At 48.1% G+C, this 17,598-nt stretch overlaps 1 protein-coding gene across 3 annotated transcripts in view; it reads right to left on the bottom strand.

Annotated features, from left to right (window-relative positions):
• The window catches only part of BUB1B (BUB1 mitotic checkpoint serine/threonine kinase B), an 815,340-nt gene that overhangs the window by 767,192 nt on the left and 30,550 nt on the right, over nucleotides 1-17,598 (bottom strand). For all 3 annotated transcript variants that reach the window (XM_069637517.1, XM_069637518.1, XM_069637519.1), the window contains one exon: nucleotides 7,749-7,898. In XM_069637517.1, the coding sequence (XP_069493618.1) occupies nucleotides 7,749-7,888 (140 nt within the window). In that variant the 5' untranslated portion in view covers nucleotides 7,889-7,898. The remainder of the gene's footprint in view (nucleotides 1-7,748; nucleotides 7,899-17,598) is intronic.

Here is a 17,598-nt window from a genome sequence, read left to right as displayed (position 1 = left end):
CGGGCCTCAGGCACATGGCCCTAGGGGTCAGAAGAGCACCAAAAACGAGGGAGGGGTGGGATAACCCGAGAAGAGGCAGGGGTGGGTGTGTCTGTGGCGAGTAGCGGCAAGCCCCGCACCTTGAAGCGGACGCAGGGTGCACAGTGGAACACACTGGAGGGACAGAGTACTGCCAGAGCAGCATGGAGGGGGAGCGGGCCCCTGGTAATCCTGAGGAGGGGGTTCTGATAGCTCTGCCGCCCCATCTCCAGCAGAGGGGAGGCCCCCACGAGCCCCCGGGCCATCTCCACCCCCGACACGCTTAGGGGAAGAGCGTAGAGGCCCAAGGAGGAGCGGTCCCCTCCGTGACCGGGGCGTGTGCCCACCTCCAGTAGAGAGTGACTGCTCAGACCGAACCCGCCAGTGGACAGAGCATCTCCTCAGCCGGGCAGGTGTCTTAGGACTCCCTAGGGGGGTGCAGAGGCTCCTTACAACCTGGAATGGTCCTGAGGGCCCCTGAACCTCTCCCCACTCCAAGCACCCCAGATAAGTAAATCCTGCGGTCCAGGGCATTGCATGGACTGGTCTTCGAGGCTCACAGGCTACAGCTACACCCTAAAGGTGTACCCAAGGTCAGAGGACCACACAGAGACCATGGGTGGGGGCGGGGGTGGGGGGAGCAGAACTCACTTGCAACAAAGAAGGATGTGGCCACTATAATGGACGAGAGCAGAAGAATGAACGCGGATATAGGCAGAAAGGTGAATAAGATCACGGAGAGGATAGACAAGATTGAGGAGAGACTACAGGAAGTGGAGCACAATCAGTCCTCACTGGACATAATGGAAACCCAAATTGATGCAAGAATCTCAGAAATTGAACACAGAAGCAGAGATCTCCATGAAAATGGACGATTTTGAGAATAGGGAGAGGAGAAGCAACCTTAGGATCTTCGGAATACCAGACAACAAAGGAGAGATGGAGAGAGACCTCAACAGGAATATGTATCAGGTCATAAAACTAATTTCAGGGAATGATTCCATAGATGAGCCCAAGATTGAAAGGATACACAGAGCGGCCGGTGCCACCAGATCGGTTCTCGCCCGCTTCCATAACTATCCTGACAAGGTGAAAATCCTAGAGAGGGCTAAGAAGGTGGGGCCCGTCGCATATGGAGAAACCAGAATTACTATTTTTCAGGACAGATCATCGCTGACCCTCTGTCATGATGCCTACCCCCGGGGACCCAGACCAAGTCCAGCAACCCCGGAAGAAGGCATCAAGTTATCCCAAGCAAGCCCAACAACCCCTGCTAGGGGCTATTTGGGTGCAGTCCTGGCACCTATGGCGCCAGGCTCATATGGAGAGTCAGTCCTGGCGTACTAGGTGCCAGGTTCATAGATTAAAACTTACCTGATGCGGACCATGCTGCAAACTTACCTGATGCAGACCATGCTGCAAACTTACCTGATGCAGACCATGCTGCAAGAGCTCCAAGTCAAGAGGCTTGGAAGGGACTACTTTACCTAGGGACTATTTATTTTACTCGGGTGGGGCTGGGGAGGAATACTTACCTGGGACTATTTAAACCACGCCCGAAGAGCAGCACACAGCTTCACGTTATTCTGCATCCAGCAGCATAACGCTCACCGTGCCTGCAAGTCTGCATCCAGCCTTCTGCCACGACCGCCTCGAGTTTGGAGCTCCTAGAAAAAGGAAGAAAGAAGGAGAAAAGGTTAGAACAAGAGCAATACCTTTGATCCTTACCTGAATTCCCGATCCATCGTGCCTTCGAGCTGGAAGAAAGAAGTTATTTTATGCGCGTCGCCTCACCTGCTGCAGCGCCGCGCTGAACTCACCGGCCTTCGCAGCATCTTCACATTACACCGCATCCTCCTGCATGTTCCCGCCGCACTCCGGCACCTAAGGAGAAGACAAGAACAGCAAGCTGAGCCAAGGGAATACACAGAGGAATATTAGTTACCCCCCCATAGACTTACCTGATTTTACCACCGGGGGTACTATTCCTCTTCACGGGTCGGCGCAGCTTCCACTGCATCTTCGCCGAACCCCGGCCCCTAAGGGGAAACAAAAGGACAGCAAGGTGAAACAAAGGGACTAACAAGGGGAACCCTCCTCACCACAATAGACGTACCTGATTTTACCGCCAGAGGTATTATTCACCGAGGCTTCATACTTTCAGCGCCTGAATAGGGGAGAAAGCAACAGGTTACATATTGACATTATTTTATCGAACTGTGTTGGATAATACAAATCCTTACCAGAATATTACCGGTTGCCACGAGGAACTCTTCACTAGGGTCAAGCTGCAACCTACAAGGAATCAGACAAGAGTGAAAGTCAGGCATTTGAACTCTTACGAACGACATACTTACGGCGTCTTGCCGGGAATCTCGGAGTCAATATTGTTCTGGAACTCACCAATTCCTTCGAGCCAGTGAAGCAACTGGTTATCTTACGCGCCCCTGCGCTCAATGCAGGATGGAGAGCTCATCTATTAAAACCATCAGGTGAGACTATAAGAGGGGACATTAAAGGTGATCAGTGGGGAGAACAGCGGGGGTGGGGGGATTTACGATCAGCCCCACGGGTGGTTAATTCCCTTTCTCCATTTGCAGAAGAATATTCCTATGAACCAAGCAAACGAAGTTCGGTGGGCCAGTCCAGTCTGTCATCTCGGCCCTGCGCGTCACATTGGTGGAGACCGCAGCTGTCCAGTTCAGATCGACGCTTCTGTGAGAGCCAGGTGAGCGTAACACCCTCTCAAAGAGAAAACTCTGCCAAACCCTTACCAAGTGGCTCAATGAGAAAGGCATTCAGTATAGATGGGGGTTCCCTTTTTTAATTTTCTTCAAAAATTGACAGACACAAATTGGTCAAGGAGGAGGAGATTAATGGAGCCAATATCGAATTGCTGGGGGACGCCGGGTCTCCCTCCGGCTCGCAGGGGACAGGCACTGAGGGAAGACAGTGACAGCTTAAGGGCCCGAGAAGGAAGCGTATCCCAGGGGCCCGTAAATACTTGAAGCCTAGTACCTCAAGGGCTGCTTGAACTTAACCTACCAGGGAGACGGACCTACAGATATATACTAATCCATTCTGGGGTCAGGAAGGGGTGGTGCTGAAAAATTGAAAGAGCTGCCCTGCCCGCAGTCTCAACAATAAGGGTCGGATAACAGGGAGGTGGGGTGCAGGGGGAGGGGAGGGCGGTTATGGGGTGGAGGAGCATTGATGTGACTGCACACTGTTGATCCCGGGAGAGAACTGGTGAGAATGGGCTCACAGATATATTAAGGTCTGTGGACACGATCTACAAGTCGGGTCAGGTTGGTGGTTCGGCTACACCTTAGGATGGCTCCTGGGAGGGCTGGGCACCCAGGGGAGGAGTGGGTGGGGGGGAAATCAGGGGAGTGAGGGGGTCTTAGTTTTGTCAAGTATAGGCCTGGCTCAGCAGAAGGTACACAACCCACAACCAGTGGAGCAGAGGTATCACTGGTAGTGGAATAACAGGGCAATAGTGTCATTTGATAGGCAGCAGATGGCTTCCCCAAGGGTCGGCACCCTGAATGTAAAAGGTCTCAATTCCCTGACAAATATTTCCGGTAGCGAGGGAATTCCACAGGTCAGGGCTTGATGTCCTCTTCCTACAGGAGACAAAGTTTATGAAGGGAGAGGAGCGATGAACCCTGAATAGTAAGACGGGACACGAAATCTGGGGCCTCTGCCCCTGTAGGAAAGCGTAAGTGGGTATTCTGATGCACAAGACGCTTAGAATGGGGGGTCTCCAAAGTTTGGGAAGATGCAGAGGGGCGAGCCCTTTTTTGTCTCAGGAAGAATTCGAAAGGTGAACTTTACGCTTGCCACGATTTATGCGCCAAACCAGGGACAACAAAGATTCATGAAAGGTACACTACCCAAAATCCTTAGTGAAAGCTCTGGACACCTGGTTCTGGGAGGCGACTTCAACACATGGGCTGATGTGGCAATGGACATCCATGCTGTGCAGAATGGGGGACAGGAGCCTGGGGAAAATAAACAACACCATACCATTGGCGAGGCGCTGGAACTGCATGGTATGAGAGATATATGGCGACACTTGCACCCACAAGAGAGGGGCTACACGTTTTTCCCCAGCCCCCCACCCCCTGCCCCACCCGCCATGGCATAGACTACCTTTATGTTTCTAGAGATATGTGGGATATCGCTCAGGGGTCTGAGATCCACCCCATCTCGTGGACCGATCATGACCTGGTTAACTTGGACCTGGGCTGGTTGGGAATGAACCCCAGGGGCGCGAGGTGGCGATGCAATAAATCCCTAATTAACGATCCAGTGTTCCGAGACGTACTGCAAACAGAGATAAGGGAATTCATTTCTATAAACAATACGGGGGAGTTTGCAAGGAGAGTGTTTTGGGAGGTGAGGAAGGCTACCTGGCGTGGAATACTGATCACTGAGGGGGCACGGAAAAAGAGGGAGCGATGCATCACTGAGAGGGGGCTGCGGGAGGAGATCCTCAGACTGGAGAAACAGACACAGTCAATGGGGTAGGGTAAGGAAGAAAGCCTTGCGGAGGCAAGGGGTAAGAGGGGAAAGTTGAGACTACTAGAGGAAGGGAAAATAATCCGGAACCTGCAATTTCTTAAACAAAAATGTTATGAAAAGGGGGACAAAGCGGATGCACTGCTTGCGGCCAGATTAAGGGGGAAACCCGCGGAGAGGTGGGTTTCAGAAGTCAGTGGGAAAGAGGGCGCACCAGTGTCATCATAGGACGAGGTGCTAGAGACTTTGCCTCCTTCTACGAGACTCTGTACGAGTCAGAATCCGCACAGGAGGAGGGGAGGCTTGATGAACATCTGCAGACATCCGACTTCCCACACTAACTAGAGTGGAGTCCCTCGAACTGGAGGCCCCCATAACAGGGGAGGAGATCAAGAGGGCTGTGGCGCGAATGCCCCTGGGTAAAGCGCCGGGTGAAGATGGGTTCTCGGCGGCCTTTTACAGGTCCTACTTGGAAGTCCTTCTCCCCTTCATGATAGAACTCTTCAACGACATACTAGAAATGAGGGTAGCCCAGACTCATTCTCGCAGGCCCTTATCACTAATACCTAAGGAGGGTAGAGGTCCGAGGACCTGTGGGTCGTATAGGCCATCTCCCTCCTCAACATTGATGCCAAAACATATGTGAGGGTTCTCACGGCCAAGCTAGAGGGGCATATGCTGCGTCTGATACACCCAGACCAGATAGGTTTCATCAAGGCAGGGGGGCGGGCACGATGAGCAAGTCTCTGCATTTACTCCACGAGGCAGCCATGACAACAAGGAACCCAGTCTTTCTTTCAGTGGACGCCAAAAGGCTTTTGATAGGGTAGAATGGGATTTCCTGAAAGCGGCCCTCATCAAATGTAGTATGGGGGACCAGCTCCTGGGGGGGTGGGGCGGGTGATGGTGATGTATGCCTGCCCCACGGCATGTCTCAAGGTACTTGCAGTGGTATTGCGTGGGAAGAGGCACTAGGCAGAGGTGCCCTTTCCCTGATCCTTTTCGCACTCTCCCTGGAAACGTTGGCTATGAAGATCAGGGAGGAACACAGAGTAGAGGGTCTCAGCGTGGGGGGTGGGGGGGGAGAGAGAACAAGGTGGCATTATATGCAGATGACATGCTGTTGCACGTGGTGAACCCCCCTGATCTCAGTGCCTGCAGCAATCCAACTAATTGAGCAATATGGCACCATGTTGGGTTTTAAGATCAATCGGTCCAAGTCTGTTCTCATTGCCTTGAAAAGGACCACAGACCAGAATGTAGCCAGATTCACGGCACTGGGGGTAGAGGTCAGCCTGGGACACCTCAGGTACCTGGGGATCAATGTGACCAGAGATCTGGAAGAGCTTTTCGAGGCCAATTTCATAACACTGGAGGACAAGCTTAAAAAAAGACTTGGTGCAAGCTCACAGTCTCCTGGCTGGGACGCCTTAACGCCCTCAAGATGGTCTTCCTTCCTAAAATCATCTTCCTATTCCAGATGTTACCCATCCGGATCCCAGACTCACGTTTTAGGGATGCTAAAGGCGCAATGTTGAGATTCCTCTGGCAGGGGAAAAAATAAAACAGGATCCCCATGAGAACTCTCGGCCTTCCCAAGAAGAAAGGAGGGGTGGGCCTCCCTGACCTGAAGCTTTACTATAAGGCCACTCAACTCAGAGTCCTGATACCCCATTTGAGATTACAGCGAGATCGCCAGTGCGTCGCCCTAGACAATATCCACATGCATCCGGCCACGGTGGGGAATGGCCGTGGTTCCCGAAAGGTAATATACCACGTAGGATTCTTGAACACCCTATCCTAGGAACAATCTGGTTTGTATGGAAAAAGCGTGCGGATATGGCAGGGGTCACAACTTGACAAAAGAGAGTGTTTTCCTATTAGGAAAGCTTTGTCCCCTGCACACTATCTAAAAGGCCAAAGCCTAATGGCGATTAGAGAATCGTTAAAAATGAAGTCTTTAAAGACATTTTAGATATATATTCAAAATATCACTAAATAATTAAATGTTGACAACTTGAAGGATAAATTCATAAGCAATACAATTTATTATTCATACAGGATGGTAGGCCCAACGCGTTTCGAGTAGCAAACAACTTCATCAGGGGCATTTTTTCTTTGAGAATAACATTGCTATAAAGAAAAGAAACATTTTAAATTTGAACAGTATAATATTTTTAGTCAATAAGCAATTTCGAAATCAACAATTTCAAAACAACCTCAATTCAAGGACATCTCTGAGTTACATGTCAATACTAAGATCCTGGACTTAAAGTGTACAGTGCATAGTTCAAGTGGACTTAATTGTTTGTGAGTGTCTAACTGCCTTTACAGTGAAACCGTTATCAAAAATTGACAAAGACTTAAAACTCTTAATATGAATCTAGACAGATACATTTTATCCGTATAACCATGTTATTGCTAGTGTTAAATGCCTGTATATGCTATTCACGGAGGGAATAATTCAATGCTCTAAGTGTTTTTGAACAAAAATGGATAAACTGAAGTTTGTGTTCCGGGATGAGATCCGGGGATGGATCCGGTGGAAGAACCCCGAACACCCCAAGTAAAAAAGAGTAAAAAAGAATGGATCAGTGTGGCCAAAAATATGTACGTGATGTAACGAATTACGGCAGGGCTATATGGGACTGGAGGATCTCTCGAGAGGGAATGGGCGGAATTTGTGCATAAGTATGTGTCGCCCAGGTTAGATTGAGCTGATGAGTTACTGGCATACTTGACTGGGAGTGCATGGAGACTCACAGTGGGAATGCTATCCCCATGGGGAGATTTAAATGGTGAAAAGGCGTAAAGGGGCCGCAAGAACTCAGGGGATTTTTATGTAAAATAGCACTGCCATGATGCAACGAGCCAAGCCGAAGGGATGTGAATGAGCCGTAGATTGGGGAGGGGGCAGGGTGGTGGAGGGCAGGGAGCAGGGCTTTAGGTTTAAGGTTTGATGGCCGTTACTGTTGGCGGAAGGCCGAAGGTGGACTCGGATCCCCGTAGAGGTGTTAGAGCTTACTAAAGGTTTTTCTTATTACCTCTGTTGCCTCAACGGAGGCTGTATGGTTGTACTGCTCTCAAAGTTTAAGTTAAAAAAAATAATAAACACGGCAACTCAGAGGGCACCCCCCACATGCACACTAGTCATTTAATAAACACTGGCTACGAGTACAACAATATTAGACAATACCAACACTCACTGTTTCTGCGGCTGGATAAGGGTGTGGCTTGAACTCTCATGCTGAGCTAGTACCTCCTGTAAGGTGGCCATAGCTCGACCATGCTTCAGTGGCTGTACATTCTCCTTGCTCAGCTCCCACCCATCGCCTCCCTCCGCCATAACAGGCTTTCTGCAAGAACATTGGTGGAAAAAAGAAGGTTGGAAAGAAAAACATGTTACAAAAGGGAGTAACAATGCAACCATAAGGCAAATATTTACGAAAATTCTTCTTTATGCAAGTGTGATTGAACCTAGCTAGCACATCATCACACCTAGATAGCATGTCACTCCTGGTTTCATGAAAACCACTTTGCACACCAGTTGATATTATGTCCACGTTCCACATCATTTCCAGTTAATTAGGCCCTGGACGACTTATTCTATCAGGGCCCAACCATAACTGCATTTCCTTGCTTGTTTTACCTTCTACTGCTGGAGCAAGAAAGAAGAACTGGGAACGGAGGATAGCACAGAGGCAACGCATTGGTCTTGGAAGCAAGACCACACAGAGCAACAGAGGTTTGAATCACGGTTCTGCGCTTAGAGACTGAACTCAGGTACGGTATAGGCGTGTTATAAAATAAGAAATTTTTTTTAAAAAAAATTAAATAAACTTGCCACTACAGTCTAGGCCTAGTGAGAGATTGACACTGCATTCACAACTTTGCACGCCTCCTCATGCCCAATCATGGCATGTTATTGGCTCGAAAGTGGTGGGTGGTCAGGGGCAGAGGCAGCCGGAATGCAAAGAGGCCTAGATGTGGCCTCTCGGCACAGGCCGGTAGTAACTCATTATGGCAAACAGATTACTGGTTCTATCACCTGGGCAATGACCCACATCGCACTGGTCTTAGTACTGTAGCAGTGGCCAGATCTGTACTGGTTGTAAATACTGGTTGTATGGCTGGGTTACCCAGTAGCGCAATATCATGGTGTGCCCCAGTGGAAGGCCGAATACAATAATTGCTGGATTACTCAGTGTTCTGATGTATTATCTGTTCAGAACGTAGTCACGGACTCCAATGTGCCTTCGTATGGTCTCTTACAGGGCGACGTAAGCAGTTTTGGTTTATCCTTTTACTACCTACTTGAATGTTATTGTGAAGTTATCTCCAGTATTACTGAAATCGCTTATTGACCCGAGAACAGGCAACAGGCAGCATCAATACAAACACTGCTAACGTCATTACTGGACATAAACACCATTACGACAAACATAAGTGCACTTAGAGAGCTACGATGGATATGCCATTACAGCCGTGATGGAGTATAGCATGGTCACTAGGCTTATTAAATCTCTTAACCATAAATGGTTGAGAGCTCCGTAGGTCTATGAAATACAGCCAATGGAAATCGCTCATACTATTGGCCAAGCAAAACGATATCCAAGGATTTTGGAAGCCGATCGCCTCCAAACCAACAAACTTAAGTTGTCCTGGGAGTCGCCTCTAAAATCTGATTGGGTTGCATATATCCAAGAGACTTTAGGGAAACAGACTTTATCCAAGGACCTACTTGTCTACTGACAGATGGATCTTATTCGGGTGATGTTGAATCGAGTATTGGCATCATTAAGTCACTTAAAAACTCATGTGCAATATTTTGTTTCAATATTGCCCCCTCTTTGCTTTGACAATGATAGTTTTAACCTTTCCTCTCTTGCGCCTTTCAAAATTTGTATAACTCCAACGTGAATTTCTTTCAAATGGTTATCAATCAGCGGGTGACTATGGAGCGTCCTGGGGTTACCCAAGAGGCAAACTCACCAGTCTGTCTCTCTACGCGTCCACTCGCTCTGCTGCTTCTTCTGCGGCTTCTGTTGAATCCTGAACATCTCATTGCTTTGGTCGTATTGCCACAGGCCGTGCCATTTGGGAAAGGAGACTGGAAAGGCTGAGCTCTTTCCTAACTGACTGCTCTTCCCAATTTATCTTGGGCACCTTCTCCTCTCCCACTTCCTTCTCCACCTGTGGTGTCCCCCGGGGATCGATCCTCTCCCCCTAGCTCTTTAATATCTACCTTGCTCAGCTGGCAGTCCTCATCGCCTGCTTCTCCCCCAACTTCCGGTGTTATGCAGATGACACTCCACTCTTTTTCAGACTTCCTGCAGACTCATTCGCACCTTCCTTCATCCGCGACTGCCTATCTGCCATCCAGGCCTGGTGCACTTCCAACAATCTCTGCCTCAATGCGAGCAAAACTGAGATCCTTCCGATTGGGACCCCTGCTCCCTCTTTCTTCCGTTCTCTCTGGCCTCCCACCTTGAGCTCTCCCCCGGCTCATAATTCTGAGGCCAGAAATCTTGGAGTCATCTTTGACTACTCCATTTCCTTCCTCCCTCAACTCTTCCTTCTTAAAGAAATTCTCCCCTTTCTGACTTTCCCCCAGAAGCTCAATGTCTCCTGAGCCCTGGTTCTCTCTAGGCTTGACTATAGCAACAGCCTTCTCAATCCACCTTCGCCCACCCTGCGACCCCTACAGCTAATCCAGAATAGAGCAGTGAAACTTATCCTTGGCCTTAAGCACAGGGAGCGCAACTCTCCTGCCCTAAAAAGTCTCCACTGGCTTCCGGTTGCTGCACGGATCAAATTCAAATCCCTCTGCATCTTCCACAAGGCTGCCTGGGGCCGGGGACCACACTATCTGTAACTCTCCCTTTCAAAATACTCTCCTAGACCTCTTTGTTCCTCTGGCACCAACTCCCTTTGTGTAAAGCGTTACTCTAAACAGAGAGCAGGAGGTTGTTCCCTTTCATGAGCTAGATCCCTCCTATGGAGCAGCCTACCCTGCCTCTGCGTCTTGACCAGGACCTTTTTAAGTTCCGAAAGCACCTCAAGACGTTCCCCTTTTCCTCCTCCTTCCCTTCTTCCTTTCTCTGCTAATTTCACAGTTGCTGGGATTGGTGTCTTCAACCCTTATGTATCCTGGGGTCCCCAACCACACACATCCAACCTCTCCAGCTTGTGTACATTCAGCACTTGCTTCGGCACACCCTCCGCACTTTCCACCCAAAGCGACAACAGGCCACATAGCACTTACCATAACTTGCACTTCATCTGTGGCTCTCCCTGGAGCTCGGATCCCCCGAGCCCCTACCCTACTTCCCTCTTCCTTGCTGCACTTGCACATTCTGAATACTCACAAGGCATAGTAAGTTTGGCGGTCCCATTTTTTATACATTTGTTCTTCAATCCCATGTTCCCTCCCCTTTGCACTGTGGGCACTTGGAACAGAATGTATTTGCTGTATAAGCAAACAAACTAAACTCTCTTCCTCCCTGTGCACTCCGGTGCTCGCCAGCCACCAGACCACAGCACAATATAAGAGGAGCTCTCTCCCACGGGACAGTCCCTCACAGCAGTGCAACCGCTGCACTTCAGGTTTTCAACTTCGAAGACCCTCTCAGGACCGACATCCGCTTCAAACAGCAGCGGCTCCATCGTCTCTGCTTCTGCAACCGCGACTGGCAACTCCTAATGCTCCACCGTCTTGTTCTAATGGCCTGCACTTTAAGGGGCTTTAAATATTGAAAGGACCCGCTCAGGTGTGGTCCATCAGAACCACTAGACTGCATACTGCAGTTCTTTGCCTCTGAGCCCCACTTCTCATCCCAGTACTCAGAGCATTATGGGACTTTAAGTCCCCAATGTTCCGATTACTTGTTGTATCAAAGGCCTCAATTTTACAATAGGACATCAAAATTGTAGGATCTTCAGGGAAATTCGCTAGAGGGTTCTCCCAATTCTTGTGGTCGGTATTCCCTCCTTGTGATCTTCTCGTAGCAAACCACCCCCAGGGTCTGGTTCAGGAAGCGTATGCCTCCCCATAGCCCCCCTCCCTCCCCCCCCCCCCCCCCCGACACATGAGAAGGGTCCCAGTCCAGGGTTTTAGGGATAATCACCTCTGATTCATGGTTTACCATGAAATTACTGAATCTGAAAAATCATACGTTGCAGGAGAAGATTAATCAAAAGAAATGCATTTTGCTTTAGTTTTACCAAGGTTAATTATTCAGAACCCACATTGGTGTCGAGGGCGTAGCCAACCTTGGTGGACCAACAAAAGGCTTCCAAACAAAAGCCTAACCAGATTCATTTAATCTAAACTTTACTGCTAATCCTCATTACCAATGATGAGTTTAGATTTAGGTGCATAACACTGCCAGGCAAAAGATTTTCCACAAGTGAAAGTACAAAAATACTATATTTGAAATAAGGGAAGTAAAAGCAATATATCAATCACATGCATTCAGTTTGGTGTCCAACATGGGACATGCCACATTTTAGAGTTCACACAGTTTAAAAGGCAACACTAGCCTAATATTTTGGGAAAGATTGTTAGGCCTTAGTTTATAAAAAGGTAATACCAACAACTCTAGACTAATCTTGAATCCAAGCCCAATTCTAAAAGAGTTCAAAGTAACCATCCACGTTTTGCATACCTAGGGATAGTTTGTAAAGTTGATCATAGCTCTCCCATATGAGACAAGCAGGCTTGGGGAAGTGGATTGAGCTAAAGGCAGTACATAGTTATCATACCAGGATAGCCGGGGTGGGGGCCCGAACTCCACCAATTGGTTAATTGGGATCCCAAACAGGATGCCCAAGCAACATTACCCTTACTTTACAACTGTTAGAATGAACTGGAAACAAGCACAGATCATAACTGGGAAGCAATCCAGCCACTTAAACCCCTGGTCTAGACAAACAACAACTCCAGCTAAGTGAGGATCAGTGGCACAACTGTCTCCACCGTTGGTATTGGTGATGGAGGTCTGAGGGGAGAGTTGGGGTAGGGTTTCCCAGGAGCAAAGGGACAATAACTAGGAAGCTTCAGTGTTCCAGCCTCTGTCAGTCATCTTCACTAGCATGATGGTCTGAAGCTGAAGGAAAAGCCCTGCAACAATTCCCATGATTTTGGGGGAACCTCCAGGACATGAACAGTCAAGGTGGCTGTGCACAGCATCTGCAGGATGAAGGACCATAGGACTCCGGCTTCACTGAGGCTTACCTTCTTGGCAGAGGGCAGCAACAGCAGATGAGAAATGTCCAAGACAAACGACTAGGATCCAGTGCACAATTCTCAGCAACAAGTGTCACTTTTGATACTGTTTTCCAGCTACAGGACCACTACCCCTCATAGCTACAGGATGACAACCTCAGTGATTCAAGACTGGTTAGCCTCCACCATTTCAAGAGAGGTGAGCTCTTTAAAGATCCTCCCCTTCAGTTGAAGGGCAGAGTTTGATCTTGCAGTGGGTAGCTTGGTCAATGGTGGGACAACCATTAGTCGTCAGCATCCAATTGCAGCCTTTTCAGGGTTCAAGATTAAGATTGGATAAGCAGGAACTACAAGCATCTCTTGGGTATCCAGCATTTGCCAGTGACCAAGCGCTACCACAAGGGAACAAAGAGCTAGTACACAGCGTTCCACAAATCTAACTTCCACATAAGGTGCAAACATATAATTTTGTCCATTATTTGTAATCACCTTATGCTTTAAATATTGTATAGATGTGTTCTAATGTACCATAACATTTATTTATACATTCTATAAAAAAGAGTTACATTCACATAGGTGTGTTGGGTCGCCATCAGTTGGCCTGGGGAGCCAAAAGTAGCTCCTGGTACCGGTTGGTATCAAGTTAACCAGGCTACAAGCTGGAGCTAAATAGCTCCCAGATCCCCTCTATTTCGAACCCTGCTATTGTTTGCATTCTGGTGTCATGTGTTCCACTGCAGAATGGCTCCATATCCTCTCCCCGTATGCAAAATAATGGGTATGGGAGGGAGGGAAACTTTCAGGGAACATGACAAACTTGTGGGTGGCTGTCAGGGGCAAGCAAAGGATTTGGTCTGCACTTCACCTCCAGGAAGCTGGCTGCCACTTATGTTGTCTCCTTCACATGTGAGTCGTGTGTTAAATATTGTATGCTTTGGAAGCCGTTTTTGGCATAGGTTCTATAAAACAGAAACTGCAAACATGTCTTGCTTTAGAAATCCAGAGCTTGCAACAACATATAAAGCCTATGTATGGATTCAGCTGCCCACGTGTGCTTACAAAGCAAGCTTACCATGTCATATAGCCAAGGAACAGCTAGCTGTGAGAGTAAGTGGACGCCCTGGCCGGAGTTCAGATTTAGCCCAGGGTCAATGACCTTTGTAAGACTACACCAACTGTAAAATGTATAAATGCTTTCCTTGTGAACGGGAGAGCAGACACAAGAGCGATAATGAGAGGCCATCTGGTTCACATGGTAGATTGTACGACCATGTGGAGTCCGCTGCAGAGGAAATAAAAACATCCGGGCATAAAACAAAATTCTGTTCTAGCAGTTCATTTTGCCTTGAAGTTATTTTCTGAACAAAGGCGGGAATACTAAAAAGCATTTTCTTACAATTGGCACCACCAGATGGGACCTCATTGCAGTTAGGATCCAGTTACATAATCCTAGTTCCAGTGCCACAGACAGCAGAGGCGCCTTGGTTCACAGCAGTTCACCCCTACTGTTCCCTGCGGATGGATAGGAGACAGATCTCTCCTCTGCCTTAAATACGGTCTGTCTTCACGTCTGGCAGTAGTTGGAATTGGCCTTCACAGTGGTGATCTGTGGTCTGCTTGTAGAGCAGAGTACCTCATGCAGGGCGAGGTCTGATGTGTTGTGGGATTGTCGCCAAGAATTTTGTTTTCTGGTGAATCTTATGTTTGGTGTACGTGATTATTGCGGTGCCGAAAATCTAGAATCAGAATATTCTGAATTCCAAAACTGCGGCACGCTGTAATCACCCATATCACCCTTGCCTGCATTCCCTCTACCTGCCACCTCAAAACCCCCATGTAAAGTGAGGTGCTTTTACCCTTTTCCCTGCGGCGATGAGTTCTGCCTGCCCATTGTGGGGCAGAACGTCCACCGCGTCTATTTTTTAAACTTTTTTACTTTCTTCTCCCGCCGCCCCCCAACCCATAATGCCACACAAGGGGAGCGGGGGAAACCCCTGGTCCCCATGTTGGACATTAGGGAATTTGCCCCCCCATGCCGAAGGCGCAGTAAACGCACATTCGCGTTTTGTGACCAGCGTATGACAGTTGATGATGGTTGCAAGGTTGGTATGGAGTTCTTGTAGAAGCGAGTCAGTCCCTGTTCAGTTGAAGTAGATCGCCCCATATGAGGTGAAAGTTGGCAAGGTCTTCTGTGAGACCTTCCAGTGGGAATTTCTCAAAGGATCTGAAAGCTTGGTTACTTGGTTGCTAGGTTTCCGGTTGGGGTAGTGTGACTAATGTCAAAGGTTATTGCCAGATGGTTCAGTCAAGCAGAATTGCATAGCAGTGGCAGAGGGTGGGCAGGGCAGATATGGAGGCAGTTGATATTGCCTTTCCCATATGTTGAGTCTTTTCGTGTGCCATGTAAGGTTCAGAGTGTTAAGAAGACAGGTAGAAATCTTCCTTCATGGACTTGGGTGATGGGTTGCCAGGGATGTTTAAGTAGCAGAGGAAGAAGATGTTAGCGTGAGTAAGGACATGATGCTGACCAAGTTCACAAAATCCCCAATGAAGGAGTTGTTGGGCTAGGGTGGTCTAAAGATGAGGAAGGAGACTGTGTCCGTTGGTGAAAGTAGGAAATGGCAGGAGAGGTTGTTGAAAGAGCAGAATGGCAAGGTCCAGCTAGTTGCATATCCATGATGCCTTGTGAATGATGGGGAGGCATTTGCCCATTTTGTCTCGACTCTTTGTAGAATGCTGTAGTCGGGGCGGTGGAGAAGGGTTGGGAGAATGAAGAAATCTAGGATGGTGTGGAGGTCATCCAGATCTCCGTGATGAACCAGATCTCAGGGATGAAGACTACATCCAAGTTGTGTGCAGTGATGAGGGTGTCAATGTCTGCTGCATGGTTGATTGCTGGGCGGACGTAGGCATGCATCAGTTTCCATGTAGTGTGGATGATGGAGTGCTGATGGGGTCCTAAGGTGTCACATGGAAGGTTGCTGCGGAGCGGAGCTCATGACGTTGGTAGTGGGTGGCATGGGTCCCGATAGGTTGTTGTGCAAGGGGTGAAAAACAAGCACACCTGATATCTTTTTCTTCATTTGCCCTTTGCTTGGGACACTATGAGATTTAAAAGTTAAGAAACGAACAGAGCCAAGCAGGTGGGCGAGGGGTCACACAACCTGGATCCACTTGTATTAGCTGAATAACTGCCTCTATGGAAGAGGATTTTTGGAGCAGGCTCTACTCCCAACAGAGATCCAGTGAATCCTTTAAGAGTCCAAAAATGAATCAAAGAAAGAGGCGCTGTTGCTTCCTTATAAAAAAGGTACATGGTCACAGATGATGGTACAAAGCAAGCCTGCTGTAAGCGGTCCAATTCTGGGTGATTCAACAAGTGCACTTTGTCTACTAACATCACAGCCAGAATGCCTTGCCTGCAGAAACTGGAGGGAGGATAGTAGTAGGAAGTAGTAGAGAGATCAACAGCATCCAAGATGGTGGAACCCTCTTCCCTCAGCCCACCTCTCCCTCCCGACTACTTCACTCCGCTCCCTTCCCATTGCTGCTGACTTCAAAGGGACTCCAGTTGTCAGCACCCTTGTGTGAGAGTGGCTTAATTTAAGTGCTGCCTTTGAAGCATCGGAACCCACGAGACCTCATATGCCATGGAGGAAGGTGTTCCCCTTTCTGCACGGGGATCAAAGAGGAAGCATCCTGACCACTGTTCCACATGGAAGCCGAGGAGACAGTGAGAACAGACACCAATATAAGTCAGTCTTATCATAGCTGGGACCTGCTCACAGAGCGGGCACTAATATAATATATTGTTGTGTCTGTATGATTATTGTGCTCCTCGTAGTCACCATGCAACTACCAGGCCTGGCTTATATTTAGAGATTTGCGTGTCACCAGGCAGAGGCATAAAATTGTTCGGAACCAAGATAGAGAAGATTAAAAGGAAAACCCTGCCAGCAGGAACTTTGTGTTCAAACAGCTGTCAGGAATGCACGTGATCTTTGAACTTGACCTGTGCCACAGTTTTCACTAGAATATTGGCACGAACATTGATTAAACAGGGCAAGATTAGCAGACCCCCTTTCATAAACCGAACTACCCACATCATTTTATGTACTAACATTTTTTTTAAAAGCTCAGGCTACTCCTCGCTTTCCAGGTGGCATTCTGTTACACTTCATACAAAACAGACCTCACATGACTAATATATTGTTTTCGGTAGCAACAGAACCGGATATTACTTACTGAACATTGTATTTGACTCAAAGGAACCTGCCACAGCAGTAGACTCTCCAGTCTTCGGAATTAAGATCCCATGAGCAGGAGCTAAAGCCAGCTACTGGGCGTCGAGCATCACCAAGTAGCTACAGCTGGCAAATAAGGAGCTAATACACAGCACACAGCAAATCTAACTTCCATATGAGAAGAACACTTCAAATGCTTGCCCATTATTTATGATCCATTATATTTACGTGTGTCCTAGATTTGTCCCAATTCTTCTTTATTTACATTCTAAAACACTAATGTCACATATGCATGTTTGTAAGGCACCAGTTGGCCTGGTCGGCCAAATGTAGCGCCTAGTACCATTTGGTTTTAAGTCAACCAGGGCCTGCTAGGATAGAAACAGGAGTGAAATAACTCTCAGCAATTTCGAATCCTGCTCTCCCATACAAGACGTATCCATACTTAACATCTCTAACCTTTCACACAACACAAAGCAAATACTCAATGATTTAATGTAGTACATCTTCACTTTACACCAGAGGACATCAATTATCAACAGATGGTGCAAGGCATAGGCTTGCATAGAACCCTCAGGAAACACC

Source organism: Ambystoma mexicanum, chromosome 14 (genome assembly GCF_040938575.1).
Source record: "Ambystoma mexicanum isolate Mex_15411 chromosome 14, UKY_AmexF1_1, whole genome shotgun sequence".
Taxonomy (NCBI): domain Eukaryota; kingdom Metazoa; phylum Chordata; class Amphibia; order Caudata; family Ambystomatidae; genus Ambystoma; species Ambystoma mexicanum.
This window is presented reverse-complemented; position numbering and strand designations above follow the sequence as displayed.